Source organism: Squalius cephalus (assembly GCF_949319135.1).
Source record: "Squalius cephalus genome assembly, chromosome: 21".
Taxonomy (NCBI): domain Eukaryota; kingdom Metazoa; phylum Chordata; class Actinopteri; order Cypriniformes; family Leuciscidae; genus Squalius; species Squalius cephalus.
Window position 1 is genome coordinate 11,840,674 of NC_137142.1, and position 25,595 is coordinate 11,866,268.

The 25,595-nt window shown below is 36.8% G+C and overlaps 1 protein-coding gene across 3 annotated transcripts in view; it reads left to right on the forward strand.

The window, feature by feature from the left end:
* The window catches only part of prkceb (protein kinase C, epsilon b), a 100,988-nt gene extending 77,217 nt beyond the window's left edge, over positions 1–23,771 (forward strand). The window contains exons 12-16 of one of the 3 annotated variants that reach the window (XM_079855037.1): positions 9,678–9,816; positions 12,096–12,284; positions 18,240–18,386; positions 22,247–23,473; positions 23,540–23,771. In XM_079855037.1, coding sequence (XP_079711163.1) covers positions 9,678–9,816; positions 12,096–12,284; positions 18,240–18,386; positions 22,247–22,393 — 622 coding nt within the window. In that variant the 3' untranslated portion in view covers positions 22,394–23,473; positions 23,540–23,771. The remainder of the gene's footprint in view (positions 1–9,677; positions 9,817–12,095; positions 12,285–18,239; positions 18,387–22,246; positions 23,474–23,539) is intronic. The other 2 variants (XM_079855038.1, XM_079855039.1) reach the window with 2 other exon arrangements.
* The last annotated feature ends 1,824 nt before the right edge of the window (positions 23,772–25,595 follow it).

Sequence of the window (25,595 nt, forward strand, 5' to 3'; positions counted from 1 at the left end):
CATTGCATGGCAGTTGACCACTGTAAAGGGCCAAAGGTCAAATCCCATTCAGCCATTGTTTGGTTCCGAACAGCAAACCTCTTCTGTTTGTCTCACTGATAGACATAGCATCATTGTTAAGTAACCAGAAGAATGGAATGTCTTGAAACCTCTAAGCCAAAATACCATTGTAACACACAAAAGATACATTCCAAATTTAGTGAAATTTTAGCCTGATCATTTTTGGACAGAAAATTAGCCATCCGTTCCAAGTGTTTGCTGAAGTTTAATCCGGAATTCAGATCATTTATTTTCTCCAAGAGCTGTCACGCAATCCTTCACAGATTAGGTCTGAAGCGAATCAAATGCAGACTGTATCACATGAACTGGCTCTGGCATGGTGCTTTGTATCTTTAGGAACTATTTTGCCTAGAGACAGGAGCCCTTGTCTGCCTTGTTTACCTCAGGTTGTTTACTTTGATGAGCTATGTGCAATGATTTATTCGTTCCCAGACAGTTTGTTTACACTCTCAATTGTGTGTCATTAACCACACACAACGGGCAGTGCTTCTGGGGCTGGAAGGCCAGGCTTTTCTTGGGATCATTTTTATCCATCGCTGGCTTGTTTTCAATGTGTAATCCATCTTTACTGTCAAGAAATATCATAAGTTTGCATGTTGTTTACGTGCAGCTTTATTTTGTAGTGTTGACCTCATGCATAGAATTAATATAATATAATATCAGTGTACAATTGTATGCATGATGCCAGCAGTACAAAATAAAGCTGTACGTAAACAACATGCAAACCTATGATGTTTTTGGACAGTATTTTACAGTTGAATCTGTAAAATGACATATGAATCTGTAATATAGATTTATTTTTGTCATTTCACTGTAAAATTGTATGCATAACTACAGCAGTATAAAATAAATATGCATGTGAAAAACCTATGAGGTTTTTGGACAAAATGACAAGTTGAATCTGTAAAAAATATGACAAATGAATCTATAATACAGATTCATTTGTCATTTCACTGTTAAATTGTATGCATGATGCCAGCAGTACAAAATAAATATGGACATAAACAACATGCAAACCTAGGATGTTTTTGGACAGAATGACAAGAATATGACAAGTTGAATCTGCAAAATGAGGTATGAATCTGTAATACAGATTAATTTGTCATTTCCCTGTACAATCGTATGCATGACGACAACAGCACAAACTAAAGCTGTACGTAAACAACATGCAAACCTATGATGTTTTTGGACAGTATGATTAGAAAAAGACAAATTAAGTCTGTAAAATTACAAATGAATCTGCATTACATTCTAGTCATACTGTCCAAAAAAGTTTGCATGTTGTTTACATGAAGCTTTATTTTGTATCTGTGTCATGCATACAATTTTAGAATCATGCAACATTATCATTTCATTCTAAAATCGTATGCATGACACCAATACAAAATAAAGCTTCACGTAAACAACATGCAAACTTATGATATTTTGTGGACAGTATGACCAGAAAATGTAATGCAGATTCATTTGTAATTTTACAGATTGAATTTTACAGGTTTTGTAGCTGGTTCAATAGAATAATGTCACACAACGCTGGGAGCCCAAGTCATCATGACCCCTTCTTCCTGTCGCCCCTCTGGCCCTCACTGAACCCAGTGACCTGTGAGTTTCCTCACCCACCCATTCTCGGCCTGGTCCTGAGCTCTTTCTGGTCTTGGGCAGGAAGAATCTCATTTGGAGTTTAATGTTGTATTGAATTAAATCAACCTCCTCCCCACACTGGCCTTCCTGAACCCAGACTTTCAGAGACTGAAGGGAAATGGGGAGGTCTTATGAAAGTAGGAGACTTAAGGCGTATAGGTCAAGCAGAGGTCCGGTGGTTCTAATTACACTGAGTTTATTATTTTTCCCCTTAAAATGTACAATAATCTCTGCTGTTCGCTACTCTAGAGACTCGTACACCATGTTTTTGGTATGTTCAACAAAAAGAAAATGTTACCATTTGGTCATATGAACTTTATTTGGATTATTGCAAGATACAAGAAACCAAAACGTGAAATACAACATGGAACTCGTCATACTCGCCAACATTACAGCCTTTACATGTGCTAAGAAGATTTTTTTTTGTCAGGTTCATTGCTCATTTAGAGCACTGAGTGAGTCCCCTGAAAAATTATAATAAAAAACCCTCTCCATTCACTTCATGAGCAGGATCTATTTAAAAACACAGTGTGTTGGACGACTGCCATGATATCCATTCACGTCTCTTATCCACCTTCCATTTGTCTGACCCCTTGTTTAGGCTTACAATCGCTGACATGATGTTTATTTGGTAAGAAAGTAGACAGGATGTGATTCGGTCAATATGAATGGCTTATTGTGTGTTATAAGAATAACAGTACACACACATACACCTCAGATCGGCTCAGGCGCCAGTTCCGTTGATTACCTGATGATGACGACTAGACCATGAATCACTGGACTAGTGCTCCACCCTCAATGAAGGTCATTTTAAGCGCAAAGCATGCTGGGAGATTGATTGATCGGAGGGCTCATGTGATTTGGCTCTCTCTTTGCTCTAGCTCAGCACAGGAAAAAACAAAGGAAGCAAAAATTGTACAGGTACTTCATACAGGAGATGAGGATCATAAAATAATATGGTGTTCCAGACACCAATGTCTCACTAGGGACGTAAAAACATTTCACTCATCTGTCTGTGTGTCTGTGTGAACTTTGAATATACTGTGTAAGGGAATTTGTTCAATACTGTGTAAAGGGCAGACTGGGGTTAGTTGTAGCTATAAGGAACCCACACTGACATACTGTACAGCCAGACAAGATTCAACTGTATAATAAGGGAGATTTTACAATTGTATGTTGTAATTTAATATACTTATTCATTTTTCACTGTCATTTTTGATCATTTGAAGAAAACTGAATAAAAGTATTAATTTCTTTCAGCAAAATATTTTTTTCTGACGACAAACTTTTGCGCAGTAGTGTGTGTATGTGTGTGTGTGGTTCAGGTATATACTGTATATCGGTGGTTCCCTATAAGGATGGACTTACTAGAAATCTTTGACATTGTGGGGAAATTTTTTGGTCCCCATGAGGAAAACAGCTTATAAATCATATTAAATTATGTTTTTGATGGGTAGATTTAGGTGTAGGGTTAGGGTTAGTGGCTAGAAAATGTCAATAGCTCAGTATAAAAACCATTACACCTATGGAATGTCCTGACAATTATACGAATTCCAGTGTGCGTGTGTGTGTGTGTGTGTGTGTGTGTGTGTGTTCCGTTAAAATTTGAAAGCCATTAAAGAGCCAATAATATATTTTAACCCAAAATAAGTTGTGAAAGGTGTTTTGTGTGTGTGCATTAGTACTTCAAAATATAGTTTCAAATCACTGTCTTTAAACAGTTTCCATTGTGACAGTGTAGCACATATAATACAGTATATATATAGTACTTGTAATATATACTTTTTTAATGGGTTGCCTCTCTAACATTTCCCACCTTCAAATGGTCCAAAATTTGTCTGCTCATGGGCAGTCACTAATGCGGTCATATTACGCCTATCTTACGCCCTCTGCATTGGCTACCAGTCCGATATTGATTTTAAAATTTGGCTATTTGTTTCCAAAGCCCTCAACAATCCAGCCACTCAAGGCCTCAGGCTGTGGAATAGCCATTATGCCATTACAGTATCTGTTAGAGCTGCTCCCATGGTTTCCGAGTTCAAATCTATGCTAAAAACTCATCTTTTCTCGTGCGTATAACCTTCTGTAACTGTGTTTATGTATTATGTGCAGCACTTTTGGTAAACCAAGGTTGTTCAAAATGCGCTAGAGAAATAAATCTGAACTTGAACTTGAGCGTGACAACATGCCCCTCTATTGTGTCAATGTGTTCAGTGAAATATACGCTTTTTTGTTGCCAGTGTTTTAGGTTTTTAAGGTTTAAATTAGGTAAAAATTATGACAACTAGCTCTGGTCACCCCTAAATCTGACCACCCTGCAAAAAGCGAGCCGTGAACCATCATCATATTATTACCATTGAACGAGGCACTTCACATCAGGTTGCTCGAGTAATAATGTCTCTGTAATAGGTCCAAGCAGAGCTCTATGACTACTACATCATGTGAAACTTGTGAAAATCATTTCCACTGGCAATAAATACAAATTTCAGATTATTCTCCCTTTTGTCTTGCCTCATTTTGGGAAAGCCCTACATTGTAGGAGACCTTGCCTGTCAGAAGACATGTTAGCTCTGCTTCAAGCGAATGGCAGAACTGCATTTTTCCCCCATGTGAACTAATTCCACCTCTCTGTGACCTGACACACATACCAGGATGGAAAAAAACACAGAATGCAGAACATTTGAGAACAAAATGTACAGGTGTAGTATTCTTCTCTCTATCGATGAAGGACATGGTGGCAGTTTTGATTGAAACCACGGAAGTTTGATCTGGTTAAAGAGGGCATGTTTGATCTTGACTTCTCTGCTGTAGATTATAAGTGGCTGGTTTGCTTGTTTGTTCAGATTCACTACATCTAAAAATAGATAGTAAGAGCAGGTGGCATAGAAGTGGCTCCTCTGCTTGATTACATCTTTTGTTGACCTGTGGCTCTTGAGGGATTTGGTAGCGGTGTAACATGGGAGCTGTATTCTTGGCAGAACATGGAAGGCACAAAAGTGCTGAGACTTAGAAGGGCTTGTGATGGAACATGTGAGCTGGTAGTTATTGTAGTATTTCCACACCTTGTACTTGCGAGATCTGCTTTTGTGTGCTCTTTGTGACCTTTCCCCTGAAAAGGAACATAATACGATTGAGATAATGTTCCTTTTCCTACAATAAGGATAAATGTGATCCACATTGTGTAAGAGCTAATTGATATTAACCCAAGAGCACATTCAGAAATACGCTTTTACTTTAGTAAACAACTTCCTCTATGTACTAAGTATGGACTAAGAGGCTCAGTTACAGCCCCTATAATTACTAATCACTGTAACCTTGTAAACAAGTTGCACTGATTGGTTACACAATGATTGGTTGATTTTTGTTCCTTTCCATCCAAAATATATTATGCATTATATATTCTAATGCATTAAATAGGTCATGCTGATGTTGCCTGGTAACCTTCCAGGTGTGCCCAACTAACTTTGTTTTCACAAGCTTCATTCATGCTGACCTTGATAGGGTATGTAAATCGCTGCATACAGAAGTGCACTGCATTTAAGAAGTCTCATGCTCATCAAGACTGCATTTAAGTACAGTTAAAAATAATATTGGGAAATATTTAAAATAGCTGTTTTCTATTTTAATTTATTTTAAAATATAATTTATTTATGTGATGCAAAGCTGAATTTTCAGCATCTTTCAGCATCAGTCTTCAGTGTCACATGATCCTTCAGAAATCATTCTAATATGCTGATTTGGTGCTCAAGAAATATTTCTTCTTATTATTAATTTTTAAAAAACATATTTGTGGAAACCATGATACATTTTTGTCAAGATTAATTTATGAATAGAAAGTTCAATAGAACAGCATTTATTTGAAATCTTCTATAACATTAAAAATGTCTTTACTCTCACTTTGAATGCATCTACGCTGAATAAAATGATTTTTAAATGTGTATATATAATTCATTTCTTTATTTAGATGGTCACAATGATCTATATATTTATTTAATTAATAAAAAAATAATGTGATTGTTATACTAAAAGATTGTACAAAAACATTACTTTTAATTTGAACTTTTTAACATTATATGAGGTGTGCATCATGTCCTTCTTTGGTTTGTTGTAATGGAATAGCTTGTCGTGCTTTTGAAAAAGTGCATATTTTTCAGCTTTTAGCACATTTTTTAGTAGAGAGAGGTTGTTGTGTACGTAATGGAAAAAAATCACTTCTCAGGATTCACTTGAAACACAGGAAATGCTCTAAACTGAGTCTGCTGCTGTTTCCCTCTCTCTGTCTTTCTCTGCTTTCTGCCTTGTTGTGTTCTTACTATGTCAGTACTTTCCTACAAATGAAAGGAGCTCTAGTAAATGTAATACAATAGTTAATCTCATACTCATGTCTTATTGCTGCTGAGGTTTTCATTACACCTAGAATGAAAAAGAAAACATTTTTACTACAAACTCTCAAAAAATCATCAGAGACAAATCAAATCAAATACGTTTTGTTAAATTATTCATGCTGATTTTATTATTCTATACAAGTCAGCACTATACATTTGCAGAGCTATTGGTCTATATGAAAAATGAGAAAGAACATTTAAAAGGTCTAATAATAATTTCAATACGTTTGAGCATCATGTAATCACTGAACAAATGACACATGAGTTGTGAGTTGTGTTTTGCGAACGCAAAAGCTGAACAGTCAGAGGTGAACGAACAGCGCTGAAATGGTCTTTTGTCACTGTTGAATTCTCTGCTCTAATGTGATTGTATGCATAATACAGCAAAATAGAATAATCCAGAGAAAAGCTCAGAAACTGAAGACGTAGACACGTACTCTTCATCCATAGCAGCCAATTAATGCCACTCTGAATTAATGCCTGTACCTCTCATTTCGTGATGTTGGTTCAGCTTTGCTTTTTAAACCAGAAGAACGAAATAGCTTTTCGTATATATATATATATATATATATATATATGCATTTTTGAATGAATTATTCTAATGATTGACTCAACAACTCACCCATACCTGAATGAATCAGCGGCTTTGAATGAATCGGTTGACTTAATGATTCAATGACTCACTCGTTAAGACAACGATTTGCCGTCACCTACTGGTGGTTTTGCATATTCAAAAGTACAATTTTATTATGGTTAAAGAGATAGAACGCGTAGATAGTAGTAGATTATATGCATTTATAAATAGACTATTACAAGTGAAATATAAGATAAAATTGTTGAGTATTACAGAGATAATAAATGAATTGCAGTTGCATTGCATGAAATGTTTGTCATTGAAACAGGCCTCCAAATTGCAATGGCTACCTCTGGACAAAGCCTCACCTTGCAACCCCTGAAAGTCATAATCAAACTCTGGAAAAAACAAAGAGTATGTTACCTAACATCTTGGAAAATAAATGCGAAAACGAGAGCAGCATTCACCATTCATGCACTTCAAAGGGGACAGATAAGAGCTGCCAATGTAGCAATGTCATATAATCTATATCAACAAATGAAACTCACTGATGAATTAAAGTCTCTTTCTCGGAAAAAAAAGGAAGAGCGACGTGACCAGAATGCGTTGGAAAGTAGACTACTGTAGGATAGGACTGGATAGAGAGAAAAAAAGAGAGACAGAAATAAGAGACAGATGGAGAGATGGACAAATCTTGTGATGTAGAAGCGCATGTGGGTAGAGGACAATAGAGCAGCCGTTCACGTCTCATGAACTTTCTACCCCTTTCTTTTTGTGCACCTACACTAAAGGTTAGATACACTACTTATTCTTTATTCGTACTATTTTTCCACACTTTCAAATGGAAGTATGTAAATCATGTTTATTAAACATAAATTAAACTATAATTAAAACCAATTTAAGCTACAGTAGTGGCCAAAAGTGATGTCCGGCCGATTAAAATTGACATATTTGCTCTTTATTAAAACATGAGTAAAATTTAGTTTCAGATTTTGTAAGCATATTGCATAGACATGCTTGGAGTTTCCTGAGCTTTTTGATTTTCTATGCAGTTTCTTTTTTTCTTTTTTTTTGCAGATTAAATTTTTTTTTTATTTGTCAGATTAATATCTTAACCAAGTTTGGTGTTTTGTTCTTACCCAATATATAAAAACATAAAATATTTTCCTCATATTTTGATGGTTTAATCAAACTGGTAAGGTCATTAATAACAAATATCCTAAAACGGTTTAACTCCTCAATCAAGAAGTGTATCTTAAATTTGGGAAGTGGGTCTCTCACCGTGCATCTTTCCAACATTCATTAAAAGCTTTTTTCCCACACCTCTGCATGTTAAGAGTGATTGAACACTTTTGGTGGGGAAAGACAGAGAGGAATGAAGCCCCTCGCGCCAACTTTTCAGACCAACGGGAACGTGCTGAGCACCAGGGTGCCTTTCTGAAAGGGAACAGTTGCGTAAGGGTTCAGACGCTCCCCTCCCTTTTCAGTGAGGATGCTTTTATGAAAACACTTTTGACTGAATGACATCCTGCGAAGTGATGTTGACATTCTTGTTGCAATCAACCATCAAACCCCAGTCCGACTGGTTTCATCCAACTCCTTGTTGTCTTTCATCAGTGGCACCTTATCATCTCTCTTTTTTTTTTTTTACTCTCTCTGTCTCTCTTTACCTTTGACTTGTGCTGGTTAAAATCACTCATCGGGTACATGCTGTGCCTGAGTCTTTAATAGCAGAGCAAGCCCAATAAACCAGTGTTTCTCAAACTTTTTTTGTCTTGTATAGCCCCATCCCGAGTGCTCAAATACTCCTGCAATCTGTCCGGAAATCTTTTTAACCTCACTTTAGACATTCTACTAACTATAAGTAACTTTGCAACTACTCTCATTTAACGTAAACTGCATTAAAACTTTCTAAGCTTTCTAAGTGTCATACTTATATTAAATACTTGCATACATAAAATGCTTCACTGTTGTTCTGAATTTAACATACAGTATGTACTGTACACCGTTTAGAGATTAATCAATCTAAATTTGATGAACATTTTTAAATCAATTTAAATGGTTTTTTCATGTAAAAATATTTACAGTGTTACTCTTTGCAGCGTTAAAGAATAAAGAATACATGGTACTTTTTTTTTTTTTTTTTTTTACACTGCAATGAATTTTAATTCTCATTTACATCCAATTAAATCTATTTTAGTGTAATGTTATTCACCTCCACTATGGTCATCTAGTGAAGAGACATCTTTATCAGTCTTTGCCTTCAAGCAATTTGTTTTAACTATTGACACTGCTGGAAATTGACAAACTTTACTGAAGTGTGAACATGGTTGTCAATCTGTCGATCAAGACCGTCAAAGTACTATTCAATTTAAAGTTGAACAATTTCAGGTGCAAGTTTCTGAGTCTTACTGAATAAGCACAATTGAGAGAATTGTGATTCAGTATGTTATTTTATATCAAAGTTAGTTTTGCGTGAACATCTCTGTATCTTGATTTAATCAATTTCAATAGCTAAGAGAAAATGCTTTTAAAATATTAATACAATTAAATGTGAAAACTTTGTTTTGATACTTTAATTGACTAAAGTGATGTCCGTGTGCACAGGCGCACATCAGGATATTAGTGTTCGCTTGATCAAACTAATATTAGGGATATGGGTGTCAGTAAATGATTCACCGGCTGTGTTGCTTAATATTTGGATAGAGAGAGACATCCAGAATCTGAATCATGCATCAGTTATTTCAGGATGTTTAAGATGGCTAGATGTTTTGCTCTTTTATTAAATTTCAATTTATGGTTAAGCAAAGATGAGAATAAAAGCAAAAACAATAAAGATAGGCTAGGTATGTTTTAAAGATAAAGATGTCCGTTTAAGTTCATTCAAAGTTAACCTTCACAAAATTCTTCACAGAAATCCCTGTGTGCCGTTTTTCACATAATACAAACATTTTAGTACATGCTACATACTTATGGGTTTATGATGCTGTTTGTTACATTTGCTTAAATTTTCTTTGTAGGGATTTGAAACTAGACAACATTCTGTTGGACGCTGAAGGTCACTGTAAGCTGGCAGACTTTGGCATGTGTAAGGAGGGAATCCTGGATGGCATCACGACCACAACATTCTGTGGCACACCAGATTATATTGCCCCAGAGGTACAGTATTTCACACTCTCAGACACAAATGCCCAGTGAACACTCGATAGTCTCATTTTCTACTGCTTGGTTCTCATTATATTGTTTAAAGGGGACCTATTATGTCCCTTTTTGATGTAAAATAAGTCTATGATGTGCCTAGAGTGTGTATGTGAAGTTTTAGCTCAAAATACCCCACAGATCATTTTTATAGCATGTTAAAATTGCCGCTTTTGAGGGGTGAGCAAAAATGCGCTGCTTTTGTGTGTGTCCCTTTAAATGCAAATGAGCCGGTGCTCAAGGCAACAACAAAACAGGACAATCTCACACACTGAAAATTTTAGAAACTCTCAGTAGTGGTTTTCAGCCTTATATGTTCAGTCACCTGACTGTACTGTGCATAACAAATGCGCGTTTATGAATTACGCAGACGGTGAGTATGGCGGGATAAAAATAACGACAATTCTGGCCTCCTGGTGCTTTCACATGCTGTCAGAAATGCCATAATTCCCACTTCTGAAGTTGAGATTACTTGCTTGTTGCATTCAAGGGGCGACTTCAAAGGGCGTTCATGTGCAATTTTTAACTAGAAAAACTCGTATTTGCGATAATTCTGATAGCACGTGAGGGCAGCATCAGTGAAAACAGGCAGGGACAATGGCAGCTTTAGCAACATTAGCCGTACAGAGTGCCAGCAAACTCTTTCAGAAAGGCAATTTGGAAAAACATATGACGTGTGATTTTTACTTTGTCTGGATCTTAATTTTGGGCACGAAGCGTTGGTATTGACCCATCTTTCAGACCCACTGACTCCTCGTTTGTGAAACAGTCTGGCGCAAAATGATTGGTGCAAACGTTTAAGACTTAAGCGATTTTCTTCGATAATGAAATTTAACCACAATGTCTCCAGTGACTCAGATGGTGGAGACTCTTATGCGTCGTCCCAAAACACAACACTTGTAATGCCTCTTTGGCGCAGACATTGTACAACTCCAGCTGCTACAGCGAGGATACAGAAATGGTGGACTCCCACTCAGGGCTGTGTCTATGCTAATAGGGCAGATCGCCACTGGCTGTGGGCGGGGCTTCTCCCCACTATGATATCATTGGAGGGGGGAATCTGAGTCAGCCCATTCGAGAGACTGCTTTTGACTTAAAAAGAAATTAGTAAGTGTATTTTTACCATTATAGGCTTTTGCGTTTTGGGTGTGCTTTGGCTCTGCGTGACTGTGCAGACGAAACTTGTTCTGTCTCATCATGACCAAAAAAGACATTCACTATTAGGCTTAAGAGATATAACCAGTTTAGATGGAAAGGATCTTAAGCTGACTAGCTAACTGTACAATGGAAAAAAAAAAGTTGCTGCCTTAAATTTTTGAGTGCAATCAACTTGGATGTTTAAGTGTCTTAAATGTCATTCAACTAACTTAAAAAAATGCGATGTATCTTGTATAACATAAAAAAGTTGTAAATTGCTTAACTTATTTTGATGAGTTAAAGCAATGTAAATCATATGTTGTCATAACTTATTGATCATATCATTTTTTATAATTTGATGTCATGTCAACCTTTTTCGCTCGTTGTGACAACTAACCAATGCCACTCCCACACCATATACACGCGTTTATCTATTTACGGAAATGACTAGACACGTACAGGCGAGTGATGTATGTATGCACATTCCTCTAGGTCTAAAATATAAACACTTATAATAGGCTTACCATAGTGAATCAAGTACGACGAAAACATTTAAATGTTGTTAATTTTGAACAAAAAAGTTTGTGTACCTTTTAATATTTTTGTTAATTGACTGATGCCAGATATTTACTGATTGATTGGTTTATCACCAGCTTTCATATTGTGAGCCTCATTCATTAAGCACAAGCCGAGATACTCTGAATTTCTTAGTAAACGTTTAGTTTCTTTTTATTATTATTCCTACATATTTTGACATACCGGTATTTGAATTAATGTGACAATTTACTTAAGAATGGTTTTACGAACACAGATGTGCTTCATTGTTTAATGAAAATAAAATGTTGCCATTTTAATTAATATTTCATTAATTAGTAGTTTTTCAATGTTTTCCATTTTCAGTTTAGTCTTAGTTTTTCATTACATTCAGATCTACAGGTATGAGTTATCATATTTAGTTTGCAGTAATAAACTTCACAGACAACTGCCGGTTTTTCTCTCCAATTCAGCACAGAACAAGTGCTTTGATCTGGACTTGATATATCCTCAGTTTTCTGTTGTAAGCTTCAAATGACATTCTCTTTGTTGTGATGTGTCCTTTGCAGATCTTGCAGGAGCTTGAGTACGGTCCATCAGTGGACTGGTGGGCTCTAGGTGTGCTGATGTACGAGATGATGGCTGGTCAGCCTCCTTTTGAAGCAGATAATGAAGATGACCTTTTTGAGTCCATTCTCCATGATGACGTCCTATATCCCGTGTGGCTCAGCAAAGAGGCCGTCAGCATTCTTAAAGCGGTACGTGTCCATTCTTTGGGAATTTTCCGAATAATTAATTTTGCTTTCTCTCTCACTCTTCTGGAAAGAACCGTTGTGAGTGGTTAAGTAATAGAAGAGCAAAAGAAGATGACAGATTCGAAAAAATTACACTTCTTCTGGGAAAAGAACAGATTGTTTGTGTTCCCTGCTGGATTTTTGGATTGTGTAATCTCAGAGGCCTCATTTTAGGATGAGCAGCCCACCATTGCATGGGTTCCTCCTGTTTTAACTGTCCGAATTGGTTAAGTCAAGACAAGTCAAATCACATTTATCTATATAGTGCTTTTTACAATACAGATTGTTTCAAAGCTACTTTACAGAGATAACAGGAAAATGCAACAGTTTGTTTCCAGAAGAAAAAAGTGTCACAGTCCATCTTAAGTAAGTTCAGTGATGTTTCATTTTGTTGTAAAAAAGTTATTAATTTAGTTCATTTATATATATAGCCGCTCTGAAGATCTGAATCGTCTCTCTGAATCGTCATACTTGATTCACTATTCCTCTGGCCAATGAACGAACAGTGTATGATTCAGGCAGCATTACAGGTCAGAAGTCAGATTGGATTGAAAGAATCAGGGCCCGGTTCCCCAAAACGTTCTTATCGCTAAGTAGTTCTTAACCTATTCCTTAACCTCTCTCTTAACGTTATGGCATGATTCCCGACACGTTCGTACGCTAAGTATATCTTCTGTAAGTCATACTTTCGTAAGGTTGGTCTGGACCACTCTTAGCTTTACCTTATCACTGTTGCAGGTCTATATGAATATAATTCTGAAGTTTTAATACACCCAGACAGTATTCAATTAGGCTAGTTCAAGTGTTTTCATCCAAAGAATAAAATTGTCATTACACTGATTGTTGTTAGATTTTTAATTACTAGTGCAAAATACCCGTGCAAAATCAGTTTTTATGTGTGTTTTTAGTAATTGTTGGTTTGGTGTGTTTGAATGCTCATTGTTACAATTACACAGCAAAAGTTCAGTGACATTTTTATTTGTGCATGGTAGAAAGCACAAAGTGAACTCCGAGAAAACGCTATGCTTGAGCAAACAGTTTGTGAAAAGGCAACTACAAATGATGCCCGTGAAAGAGACTGTGAACGCATTGAATAGGATATGTTTAGTTGGTGAATAGCATAGGCTACTATTACACAGTAGCGATAACGTTAAGCGCACCAGAATGAAATATAATATTCAGAAGTAAACAGCATAGCTGACATATAGATTCAGTTAACATCCACAAATGAATAAGCGCCTCGATTCAGGGAGCAGTGCAACGTGCCCGTGCAAAATCAGTTTTTGTGTGTGTTTTTAGTAATTGTTGGTTTCTTGGTAAAGAAAACACATTTTTACTCCAATTAATCAAAATGGATTTATCACGTTTTGGAACCAAACTATAATATTCAGAAGTAAACAGTGTAGTGACAGATTGTCAGAATGTTTTTTTTTTAAACCACAACCTTCTTGGGGCTTCTTTGACCGATACAACTCTCTAATGTCAGAATGTTTATTTTTAAACCACAACCTTTTAAAAATGATATATTTAACGATATCTTTAGCATTTCTCATCCAAACAACGTCAAACTTGGCACTGCACTTACTCGTGCCCGTAGCGAGACACCTGTCAAGTTTGAAATCCATCGGACTAACGGTTCGAGAGATATGCGGTTAAAAGACACACACACAGACAGACACACAGACAGACAGACAGACAGACAGACGTTTCTGTAATTTATAGATAGATATTATTATACAATATTATTAATTTAATTAAAAAGCGCTTTTAAAGGCCAGTGAAAGCATAGGCTACTGTCAGTTAAGTCCTATTCGGACGCTAATATTGTTTCTCATGGGCTTGTATGGTATTTTAAACATGTATAGGGGTGAGTCGGTGATTTTAATGCCGTCCGAATCCATAATATCAGTGTTTTTTCTCACCCAACCCGCGTAAAAATCCCTGGCCAAATTAGTACCTACTGTTTTTTGACAAACAGGTCGTGTGGTAATTTAATTGCCGTCTGAATCCACATCTCTGAGTTTACAAGAAGAGATTCAAAATCCACTGTTTAAACCCTTTTTGATCACTGCCGAGCACCGAGATGTAGGCCTACACTTTTATTACTGAAATGCTGGAAAGTATTTCCAAGAACAATATTTCATCGCAGCTCCACATCAGCGAACAAAAATGGGAAAGAGAAGAAAGCACGTACAAATTTGAAATGGTTATTATGGCAGCAATATATGATACATTTTAAAAATATGTAGGCTAGGCTATTATAGGCTATTATAGTTTGGATTATTTTTTATAATATCCCATGAGTCCTAATAAATGCAATTTCAACTATTTCTGAAGTGCTTCTTTAATAAAGAACACCGCTTTCTCACATAAACAGCCCCTGCACGAGAGAATAATTGATTCTCGAGCCATCGATATCAACCAATTCAGCACCATCGCCACGGACAGCACCCGGTAACGTCGCACGTAAGAAGGTATATCTTAAGCAGCTTCCTAAGGTATGGTTCGGGGAACACACTTAGGAACATTAACAACTTTGGTAATATATATCTTTCGAGTCTTCTTAGCGCGCTAAGAGTGAGCGTTATCGGGAAACCGGGCCCAGAATATTATCCAGTTCCATCTGGTTGAAGATCGGAGTCATCACGCCGATATGGAGATGGGTTTGTTGAGGATCAGTGTATACGAAAAAGAGCGGAGGAACCTTTTATTGCTCATGTTTCATTTATATACTTTGTCTCCAATGTTTCTCCTAAAATACTTTTGGAAAATTAAAAATTTACACAAATTGTCGAGCTATAAAATAAATGTGAATGGCACAGCTTTCAGATCATTTGGTGTTGGAGGAATTTGAAGGAGAGTTTCATTTCTGAACCTCTACGGAAGACATATTGATGACAAAATGTCATCATTTACTCACTCACATGATTTTTTTTCTTCTTTTCTGTGGAACAAAGAATTATATATTTTAGATTGTCTTGCAGCTCTTTTGTTTTCCATAAAATTAAATTGAAAAAAAGGAAATTAAAATACATAAAAACTGGAGTACCACAAGTTCATACAACTAGTGTTACAGTATATGTTCTGTATCAATTATTTTTATTTTAGTTCTAAAAAACAAATATGTCAAACAGGATTGGAATGACAGAAGGGTGAATCAATGATGGTAGAATTTAAATTTTTAGCTGAACCTTTTTGATTCCTTTTCAGCAAAAGTCTCAGTTTGTTCTCCATTTCATCTTGTTGTCTAAGAGAAACAATGCAATATTAAAGCAATTCCAGTGGGCAGTGTCTTTTCAGTCAATGCTTATTGCTCATATTTATTTGTCTAGCTTGTTTGACTCGTTTCTCTGTGTGTATTTGTATGCATGACTGCTTGTGTCTTTAGCATTTTTTATGTTTAAGAGTTACCTGCGTTACTCTCATAGGCTACATTCAGAGTGCAGGCAACAGTGGCCCATATTTGACTTAGATCCTTTTCGATTCTGATTTAGGCCACTTTCATATGCGGTCCTAAATCAGATATAGGTCCGATGTCTGAAGAATCATGTCGGAATTCAAATGACTTTTACGTCAATCTAGGTAACGACTACTTTTTTAGCATCTCGGTGTTCGTCAACATTTTGCGTGGACTGGAGACACTTTGGTCACAGTACATACCGGTAGTTCTTTGGTCACTCGGTTGATATAAAAAGACACCGGGTGTTACACCTCATAAACAGTGTTGGGGAAGGTTACTTTTAAAAGGAATGCATTGCAATATTGCGTTACTCCTGTTACTTAGTTACTTTTTAAGGAAACTAATGCATTATGTTACTTTTTTATTACTTGCTTTCACCTGGGCTGGGCTTGCTTGTTTGTTTTTCATTTTAAAAAGTTCTAGATTTGGCAAATGTTAAGGCCCTTTCACACCAAAAGCGAAATGAATAAGCCTCAGGCTGAAGGAAATGCAAAATCTCGCCTGTACAGTAGAGGGCGCATCTCAAAACGTTCAGCTGTGCTGTCATTCTGGATTGCAGAAGAATAGGATACAGGAGAAGAAATTTCAATATGTCATGTTTATCTAAAGCAGGGGGGCAGGGTTTTCTATTATTTTGAAGGTACCCCGGGCGCCGCCATTGGCTAGCGGACCCCCACCTGCTGTTAGCATCCCATTGACTCCCATTCATTTTGGCGTCACTTTGACAGCGAATAACTTCACATCTGAGGCGTTTAAAGACTCCATTTGTCCATTATTTATTTCTAAAGAAACACGAAAATGTATAAAAGGCTTCATTACCTTGTAGCTTCCGTTATGGCCCCGTAGAAGCAATTTTTGTAAAAAATAGGCTAACGATTGCGTCATAACCACGCGACTCTCTGTCGCACAGTAGAGAATTACCGTATGGACAGGAGGAGAAGCTCGCGCGCAATCAGGGGGACGTGGAGGCAAAGTGACAAAATAATTAATCAGAATACATAGCAAACGTTTCTCCTGCTCCTAGCTCATGGACAGCCCCTACTCACACTCTCCGTCTCTGCAAGTTTCGGAAGGGAATGATTCAGATTTCTCTTGGCACAGCTACTAGAAGACAGACGGGTTGCTCGCGTCACATCTACGTCGTCAAGCTCAGTTTGAGTCTGCGCAGTAGGCTCGACCCCCAGGAAGTAAGAGTTTCTAATTGACTTCACTTTGTCTCCGTTGAATCCAATGGGGTCGCTGTGTCCATTTCTTTTACTGTCTATGATCTAAAGTCATTTTTGCTTATTTGCATGGTTGAATTGGATCATCGAAAGTCAGTAGCAAAGACATTGATTAATAAAGTGAGATTAAATATATAAAGTAGATCTGTGTTATTTAACATATTTAATTATTGCAGGTTTGCGTAATATTCTGAGTTTGCATTTCATCGTTTTATTCATTTTGAGGAATACTGAATCTGTTTTTGTGCAAGTGAGATGAGTAAATGCCGGCTCACATTTAGTCTAGAATTATAATAACCATCATGTTTACACAGCGCATACAACACTTACTCACGATTTCTCTCAACATGAGGACAGTGTCAGTCAATAAATGGGAAAACAAAGTAACTTGCATTACTTATTTGAAAAAGTAACTCAGATATTTTGTTGTAAACTTATAAGTAATGTGTTACATTACTAGTTACTTGAAAAAAGTAATCTGATTACGTAACTCGCGTTACTTGTAATGCATTACCCCCAATACTGCTCATAAAAATCACAGTGACAGCTCTATACAAGCAAAACTTCAGGGAAAACTATACATTATATATCATTCTCGTCTGTGTCTTCCACACGAATTTACGCGGCACATCACCTTGTAAATGAACTCGTAACCGTTGACTTCAGTGGCCTCTATGTTTACTTCCATATGAAAGCGTGCTGCTTGTCATCTTTTGTATTGTTCTTTTGCACATGCAGGTCAGTGCAGGATCATGAACACACTCCAATCTGACGTTGGCCACATTTAAAAAATAATGTGAATAGCCACTAAAAATTATATCTAAGCAATAAATCAGAAAAGGCTTGCAGTATGAATGTAACCATAGTGTCCGGGCACATCAGTTTGTGTGTGTGTGTGTGAGAGTGTGTGGCCTTTTTCCTTCACATGTCCAAGATTTACTTTGGCCATCCTTTGCCTATTTGTAAAGCTTTGTGGGAAACACAGTCTGTTTGTCTTGGATAGTGTCGCGCACACTGCGATCTGTCTCACTGGCACTGTAGTCACATGACCTATGGTCAACCCAGGTCATCTTCCACAGGATGCATTCTTACATCACTCATACATCATCATTGACCAACACAACTCAACATAATGCATATGGCTTCTTGTTAACATGTCTGCTGTCAGCATCATGGCCCAAATCTTTGATATTTTGCTTCTCTAATCGTTTCTTCTTTCTTCGCACCATTGTTTAGTTCATGACGAAGAGTCCCAGTAAGCGGTTGGGTTGTGTTGTGTCCCAAGGACTGGAGGAAGCTATTAAAGTGCATCCATTCTTCAAAGAGATTGATTGGGTACATCTGGAACAGAGGAAGATCAAGCCGCCATTCAAACCACGTATTGTGAGTATCATTATGTGTGAGATATTGAGGACGTTCACTTTGTTACAAAACCTAATGCGTAGGCAGCATTTTAAGGCATCATAGGATGACATGACTATGCTGCAAATTCAAAGGCAGGCACAGTGCGTTTATCCTTCCCACAGAAGTCAATCCCAGAATGCTTTGCAATGTGTCAACAGAGCAAGATATGTGTTCAATATAAGTAATTCAGTATTAACAAGAATCAATTAAAATAGCTGTTAAATTAAAAACTGACTTTTATTCAATTTATGTGTGTGCTATGCAGTATAGGCCAATATTTTTTATGCTTATTGTTATCTTAGCAACTTGCTCATTTTAAAAGGTTGCATTAATTATTAAAGTTAATGCTAAACTGGAATCAGTTGTGAGTGGAGTCTTTGTATGAAATTGCCGCCTACAGTGTGTAAAGCATTCCAAATTGCTAATTTATTTAAGTTCCATTTAAATTAGGATTTTGCCTCGAGGTGCAGTCACATTCGCACAATTGCACTGGCTAAAAAGTTACATTGTCTATTGACAGTAGTGTAGCGATCTATGAAGCACAGTTCACTCAGAAGGCACTTCCAAACAAAACGCGGTGATTACGCGTGACCAACTTGAACCGTTGTGAAATCTGCTAACAGAGCCATTGTGTGTTTATGTATAACACTAACCTGGCATAACTTAATACATTTGTGTGGACAAGTCAAGTCACTGCTGCAAAATGACAAAATAACAGCCAATTAGAATGTATTTGATGTATAATAGAGTGGAACAACTGGGTTCCGGAAGAAAAAAATCCCATTAATTTTCTCCTAGGGGAATTGATTTTGAACAATAACTTGTCATAAAATAGTGAGTCAGGGTCTGTTCTTACGAGTGCCCGAATTTGTGTACATGATGCACTGATTCACAACCTAGGAAGCTAGGGAGCTGATTTAGACGCACCCACTGCAAATTACTTAAGAGTCAGTTACCCTACACTCTCAAACTATAATATTAATATTTGTATACACAATATGCATATTTTGCAATAAATTTATATATAGAAAAATATCTTTATTGATCTTTATTGATTGCTTATTTTCGCCATTTTGGACCAATGAGATTTCACTGTGGCTGGGAACTAACCATTGAGATGTAACAGCGATACAAACAAATAACCTACAATATGTCTTGTTTAGCATCTTTTTTTGCATTTACAACTAGTTAGGGGAATAAAAATCTGATTGTTATTGTGGAACTAGGATATACGGCTTGACGCTTTATCACATCGTGTCTGGTTAGGACAGATTTTTACTCTGTACAGTGTATTGGCTGGTTCACCACAGACATATACACGGGCCGCTCTAAATGCAGTTATCTAGAACATTACGGTTCTTGGACCCTCATGATTCTTTGAAGTGTTTGTGTCACATGTCTGTTTTTGGTGGTGTGAACAGCGTGATATCTGAGATGCTCTTGGACTCTCAGCACACATCAGACACAGCACTTTGATACAGAGATGCATGCTGGCTGCTGTAAGTGTGTGTGGAATGTGTCTCAGATAGTGTGAGGAGGGGTCTGTCCGTCCGCCCCATTCTCACGCCTGCTCACAAGGCTGATGAGAGCCCTTAGAGGGTGTGAAGGAAAGGAGAGGTCTGGAGAGTTGGGGAAAAAACATGCACAGATATATTTTTGTGTGTTGATTTGTGTTTTAAACAAGGATAAACTTCTTCACTGTGCCAGTGATTACCAAGAAAAATTGTCAAAATGATTGTCAATCCATGATATAAAAATATATGTGAATGCATGTTTGGACAGGGGCACCTGCAGGATTTCATCTGAGGGTACGCACAGTGGGGAAGGTTTTGTTGTTGCTGTTGTTGAAAAAATGTATTTGCTAAAGGTAACAATTCAACTAAAGTTTTCATTTTCTGAGCATGTCTGACATTCATGTATCTATTACACACTTCAAACAATCAGTGAGAGCAATTGTCTCAAGACACATTTTAAAGGGTTAATCCAAAAATTAAACTTCTGTTATCATTTACTCACCTTCATGATTTTGGTTAATCTTAAGATATTTTTGTTTCAACTTGAGAGGTTTCTGTCCCTACATTGAATGTCCAGATAAGAAAAACTTCATAAAAAAATCCATAATCCTTGGTTTAATCTTAATAATTAAATATAATTAAATATAAATATTTATATAGCGCGTAATGGAATCACGTGACCCCTGCACAAGCTTCTGTGTTTAACCATATGTAATGCATTATATGGCTGCATTCGAAATCAAATACTTCCCTACTATATAGTACGCAAAATACAGAATGTGACAAAAGAAGTATGTCCGAATTCACAGTACCTATTGAAGAGTAGGCAAAACATACCTGGATGACCTATTACTTCTGGTGAGATTCAGAAGACTCCTGACTCCATATGAGGAAATGTCATGAACTTGTAATTTCAATGAAAAGCATGATAACTTAGATAAAAAATTATCCGTGAATTTGTATGGAAACAAGCTTTAGGAGCTTTCCATCTTTACTCTCCTCATGTTACGTTGCATTCGGAGATCGACTACTTTTGACTGACAAAATTCCAGCCACCGGAAACTCTAACTGATAAAGTGAGTCATACAAAACCTTTCTTTTTAGTTAATTCTGTGTACACAAACAATGTAGTCAATGCTCGAGTTCATGTGTAGAGCCCCTGGTGATACTTCGAGCACAGTTTTATGTTGTGTCAAACCTTCTTAGTGTTTTAAAAATAGCAATTTTGATGCTATCATAGTCGTGCCCCATGCACTCCCATTCAAAAGGCATTTTGACCTAAAACGAAAACACGGTCAATCTTAAAAGTGGCGTTTCCATTCTAATTATGCTTTTACACGAAAGTTTGACTCAGGTAGATTAACAAAAAGAGCCTAGGTTCAATTTTGGTGAGAGTTTCCCTTTAATCAATTTAATCTCTTCACAAGACTTGGATTAAACCACTTGATTCTTATGGATTCATTTAATTTTTTTATAAAAAAAATCTTAATTTGTGTTTTGAAGATTATCCAAAGTCTTATGAGTTTGGAATGACATGAATTTAAATTGGTGAGCTACCCCTTTAAATGATTTAAAACAGAAAACATTTCAAACAAAATGCTCAAAGATGTCCATCTAGCACAGGGTTCACCAATCTCGGTCCTGGAGGGCCGCTGTCCTGCAGAGTTTAGCTCCAACCAGCTCCAACACACCTGTTTGAAAGTTTCTAGTATGCCTAGTGAGACCTTGATTAGCTGGTTCAGGTGTGTTTAATTGGGGTTGGAGCTAAACTCTGCAGGACAGCGGCCCTCCAGGACCGAGATTGGTGAACCCTGATCTAGCACATGTTCAAATAGAAAAACAACTGAAAAACAGCATGGGTGGACAATGGCTGCTTATTCACATGACACGGCAGAAGCCTCTCAAAAAGAAACCTTTAGTTTCAATTGTTTGTTGATGAATGTCCACTTTATACCACACTGTTTGCTCTTCCTTAAATATCCCGATACTGTGTTTTACCGAGTGAGAAATCGCTTTGGATGATTCATTGAGAGAACGGTCTGAACGAATGTTAATTGATTCAAACCATTTTGCAAACCAATTTGGACAATTTTCTGAAAAGAAAATAACATCTCAATAGAATGATTAATTCACAGATGATTGGCATCATTGGATCAGTCGACAGAAATATGGGTCACGCATAGTAACTGCCGAAATATTGGAAGGGAAAGTGTTTCTCGGGTCAGTCGAAGTGCTGAAGTCCCCCACTGTGTTTGCGTATGTGTTTTTGTGCGTTATTATCCTGAAATCAGTCATGAATCTCACATTCTTCTTCTCCTTTCACAGAAAACCAAAAGAGACGTCAACAATTTTGACCAGGACTTCACCCGTGAGGAGCCGGTGCTCACCCCGGTAGAAGACGCCATTATCAAGCAAATCAACCAGGACGAGTTCAAAGGCTTCTCTTACTTCGGTGATGAGACTCTGTCTTAAAACGAAAACCTCCATCTCTTGCGCTGTACTTCGCACACAAGTGCACTGCGAACGCTGTGAACACCCATGAGCTCACTGTAGACCATCATTCCACAAGAATTAGGTGCTTTAATTTAAAAGTAGACAGTTAGGCATTACAATTTTTCCTGCTGAACCCCAAAAAACACACAGATCCTCACACATTTCCACCAAATGAAACAGAGTAATCGTTATTTCATGTATGTAAAACACACTGAGATATACTTAGAGGATCTCATGTGACATCACTAAAGCAGATGAATTGAGCTCATTAGAATCTTATGGAAAGCCATTTCATGTTTCATTTCTTCTCCCATAATGCAGTGTGTCAGGGTACCACTGAAGTCAACACATTATATGAGCACCGTTTTGAAATGCAAAAAAAAAAAAAAAAAATGAAAAGAACCAGTGATTGTATTGCAGACGTGATGCTTCTGAACGTGTGGATTTGGAGTTTTAAAGCACTCTGCATTGGGATCTGATCACATGATGGTCTGATAGCCAGAGACAGGGATTGGAGGGTACTGGGAAGGTGATGCGCAGCCTCAGAACTGCCTTTCATGAGACCATCGCACCGTTTCCATTTGAAACAGCAGTATTGACATCGTGTCACCAAAACAAGTGTTGTGCTTGTGTGTATGTGTGTGTGTGTGTGTGTGTGTGTGCGTACATACTGGAGGGTAAGGTTACAATTGTCCCTCTTTAGTGTGTGTGTTTGTGTGTGTTCATTATATTACTGGATTGTTTTGTTGCTAGGATGTGAAACCTGTTGATTTCTCTACAATGCAACAAGGCCCATCATAATGAACGGGTCAGGACAGTAGCCAATCATGTCTCTACAGTCTACAGTACATACATGTCCTGATTACCCTAATTGTTAGCCTGTGAACTTTGAAAATAGACTAATCATCTACTGCATGGTTATGCCTATGATATTCTCATGTATTATTAGAATATGAGAAACAGTTATGTGCAATATTCTCTCTCTCTCTCTCTGTGTGTGTGTGTGTGTGTGTGTGTGTGTGTGTGTGTGTGTGTGTGTGTGTGTGTGTGTGTGTGTGTGTGTGTGTGTGTGTGTGTGTGTGTGTGTGTGTCTGTGTGTGTGTCTGTGTGTGTGTGTTGGTTTAGCGTTGATTTTTTTTCTCCCCCCTCTCCATTTCACCTTCTGATTCAATGTCTCAGATTTCCACTGTTTCTTACAGTCGGTCTGTTTAGTTTGCTGATTGTTAGGTTGTCAGGTCATGCGGTTTCCAGCACAGGTCCTTTATTTCAGCTGCTACAGCCTCTGTCTTTCATGTACTGTAGTTAGACAAGAGACAAAATATTAAGCTCCTGTGGCAAAAAAAAGAAAAGAAAGAAAGTTAAATGCATACAAATGATCTTCCATTCTAAACATTGCACAACCTTAGACTTTCTCCCAACCTGTGATGCAAGCAAGACTAGTACATTTTTTTTTTAAAGAAAATCCAATCAGTTCATTTCATAATAAACAGAATAAATAATGACCGCATTTATAATAAACGCAACATCTTAAACATTTCATTTTATATGGTTTTGTTTTAGAATGTTTTTTTTTTTTTTTTTTGCATAGAGTCTTGCCAACACCGGGCTTTAATATGAAATCCAGGCTTATTGTTTATATATTTTTTTAAAGTCACCATGAAATCAAAATTGACAATTCTTATTTTTTATGGAATTTAGCAGAATACTATTTATTATAAATCATTTATCCACGCACATCATTATTTTAAAATTCATGTTCCCTCATAAACTTTAATCAAAATAACTTCCCCTCCCTCTTGCTGACATCTCTTCTCTTCTCTGATGACATGTTTACTGGCATGAGGGCGGGACAATGAGCCGGTCCTGGTCTTAATGAGCACCATTTATCTGTAATTCTAAGTAATAAAAAAAACCCTTCTGAAACATCTTTTTTATTTATTTATTTGCCCTGTAAGTCTTTAACCCCTTGCATCCAAACACCGTCATTTTACTGTGAACACTCACTTTTCACAGTCCAATCAATTCCTGTTGCATAATATTTATTTCCTATCCTACATTTATTCTCATATATAAGATCACCAAAATAAAATGGCTTGCGAACAGTGTTTCATGTTGACTTTGAGGCTTTTACTTTTTTACTGCATATTTTATTTTATTTTTATTTATTTTTTGCATTTATGGTTTTTACTTTTCATTTGCTTGGTTGTTTTCTCGAAGCAAGTTCGGCCTTATCTGTGCCCCTCTGAACCGGCATCTAAAGACGGAGCAAAACCGCAAACTCACACAGCTGCAATACCTGTGCCCTGATGAGCAATTTACAATGTTATTTTGGACTTCATGAGTGACATGTTTATTTTTTTTATTTTTACTGTTTTTGAAATGACTATAGGAAACACGTTGACAAAATAGATGAAAAAGTACCTCTTTGGTTAAACGTGAATCTGTGTATCACAAAGGAATACATATTTGTATATACAGAGGTACAGTGCATATTAAGATAAGTTATACAAGTGTTTTATGTCACTGTAAGTATCATAAATGTTTATGTATTTCTTTTTTATTGTATTTTGCAGCTTCATATGTACAGTATGTCATTTCTTTTTTTTTTTTTTACATCTTTACCATTAGTCACTGTCATGTCGTTATTTGCATTTTATTATGTGCCAAATGTACTGTTCTCAAAGGATGTGAATGTGCATTGTTTGGTTTGTAACCTATTAAATAAGATGTCATAAATTAACCAAACTGTTTGAAGTGCAAATTACTCTCCAAATTCATAGTGCTGTAGCTGAGATGTTTTTTTTTTTAAGTGCATATTCTATATTTTTACAGAGAACACAGTAGTGGATGATTGTCATTGGCTATAATTAGATTGCAATTTTAGGGCATTATTAATTTAATCATTGTGACCACTAATGGGATGCATCTGAAAGAGAAATAATTAAATAATTTTAATTAATTAATTAATTAATTAATTAATTAAATAACTGTCGAGGGAATTGTTGGAAGAATAAACAGTTAAGGATGAGAAAAATGAGAGTGTGACCCAGAGAATTTTGGTAAAAAATAAGGATCATCATGACCAAAACAACGAGTGAAGGATTTGTCCTGTAACATGTGACCTTCTATTCTAAATAGAGGCTGTAGATGTCCGAGGACATGAGGAAATGCATATGCTTGT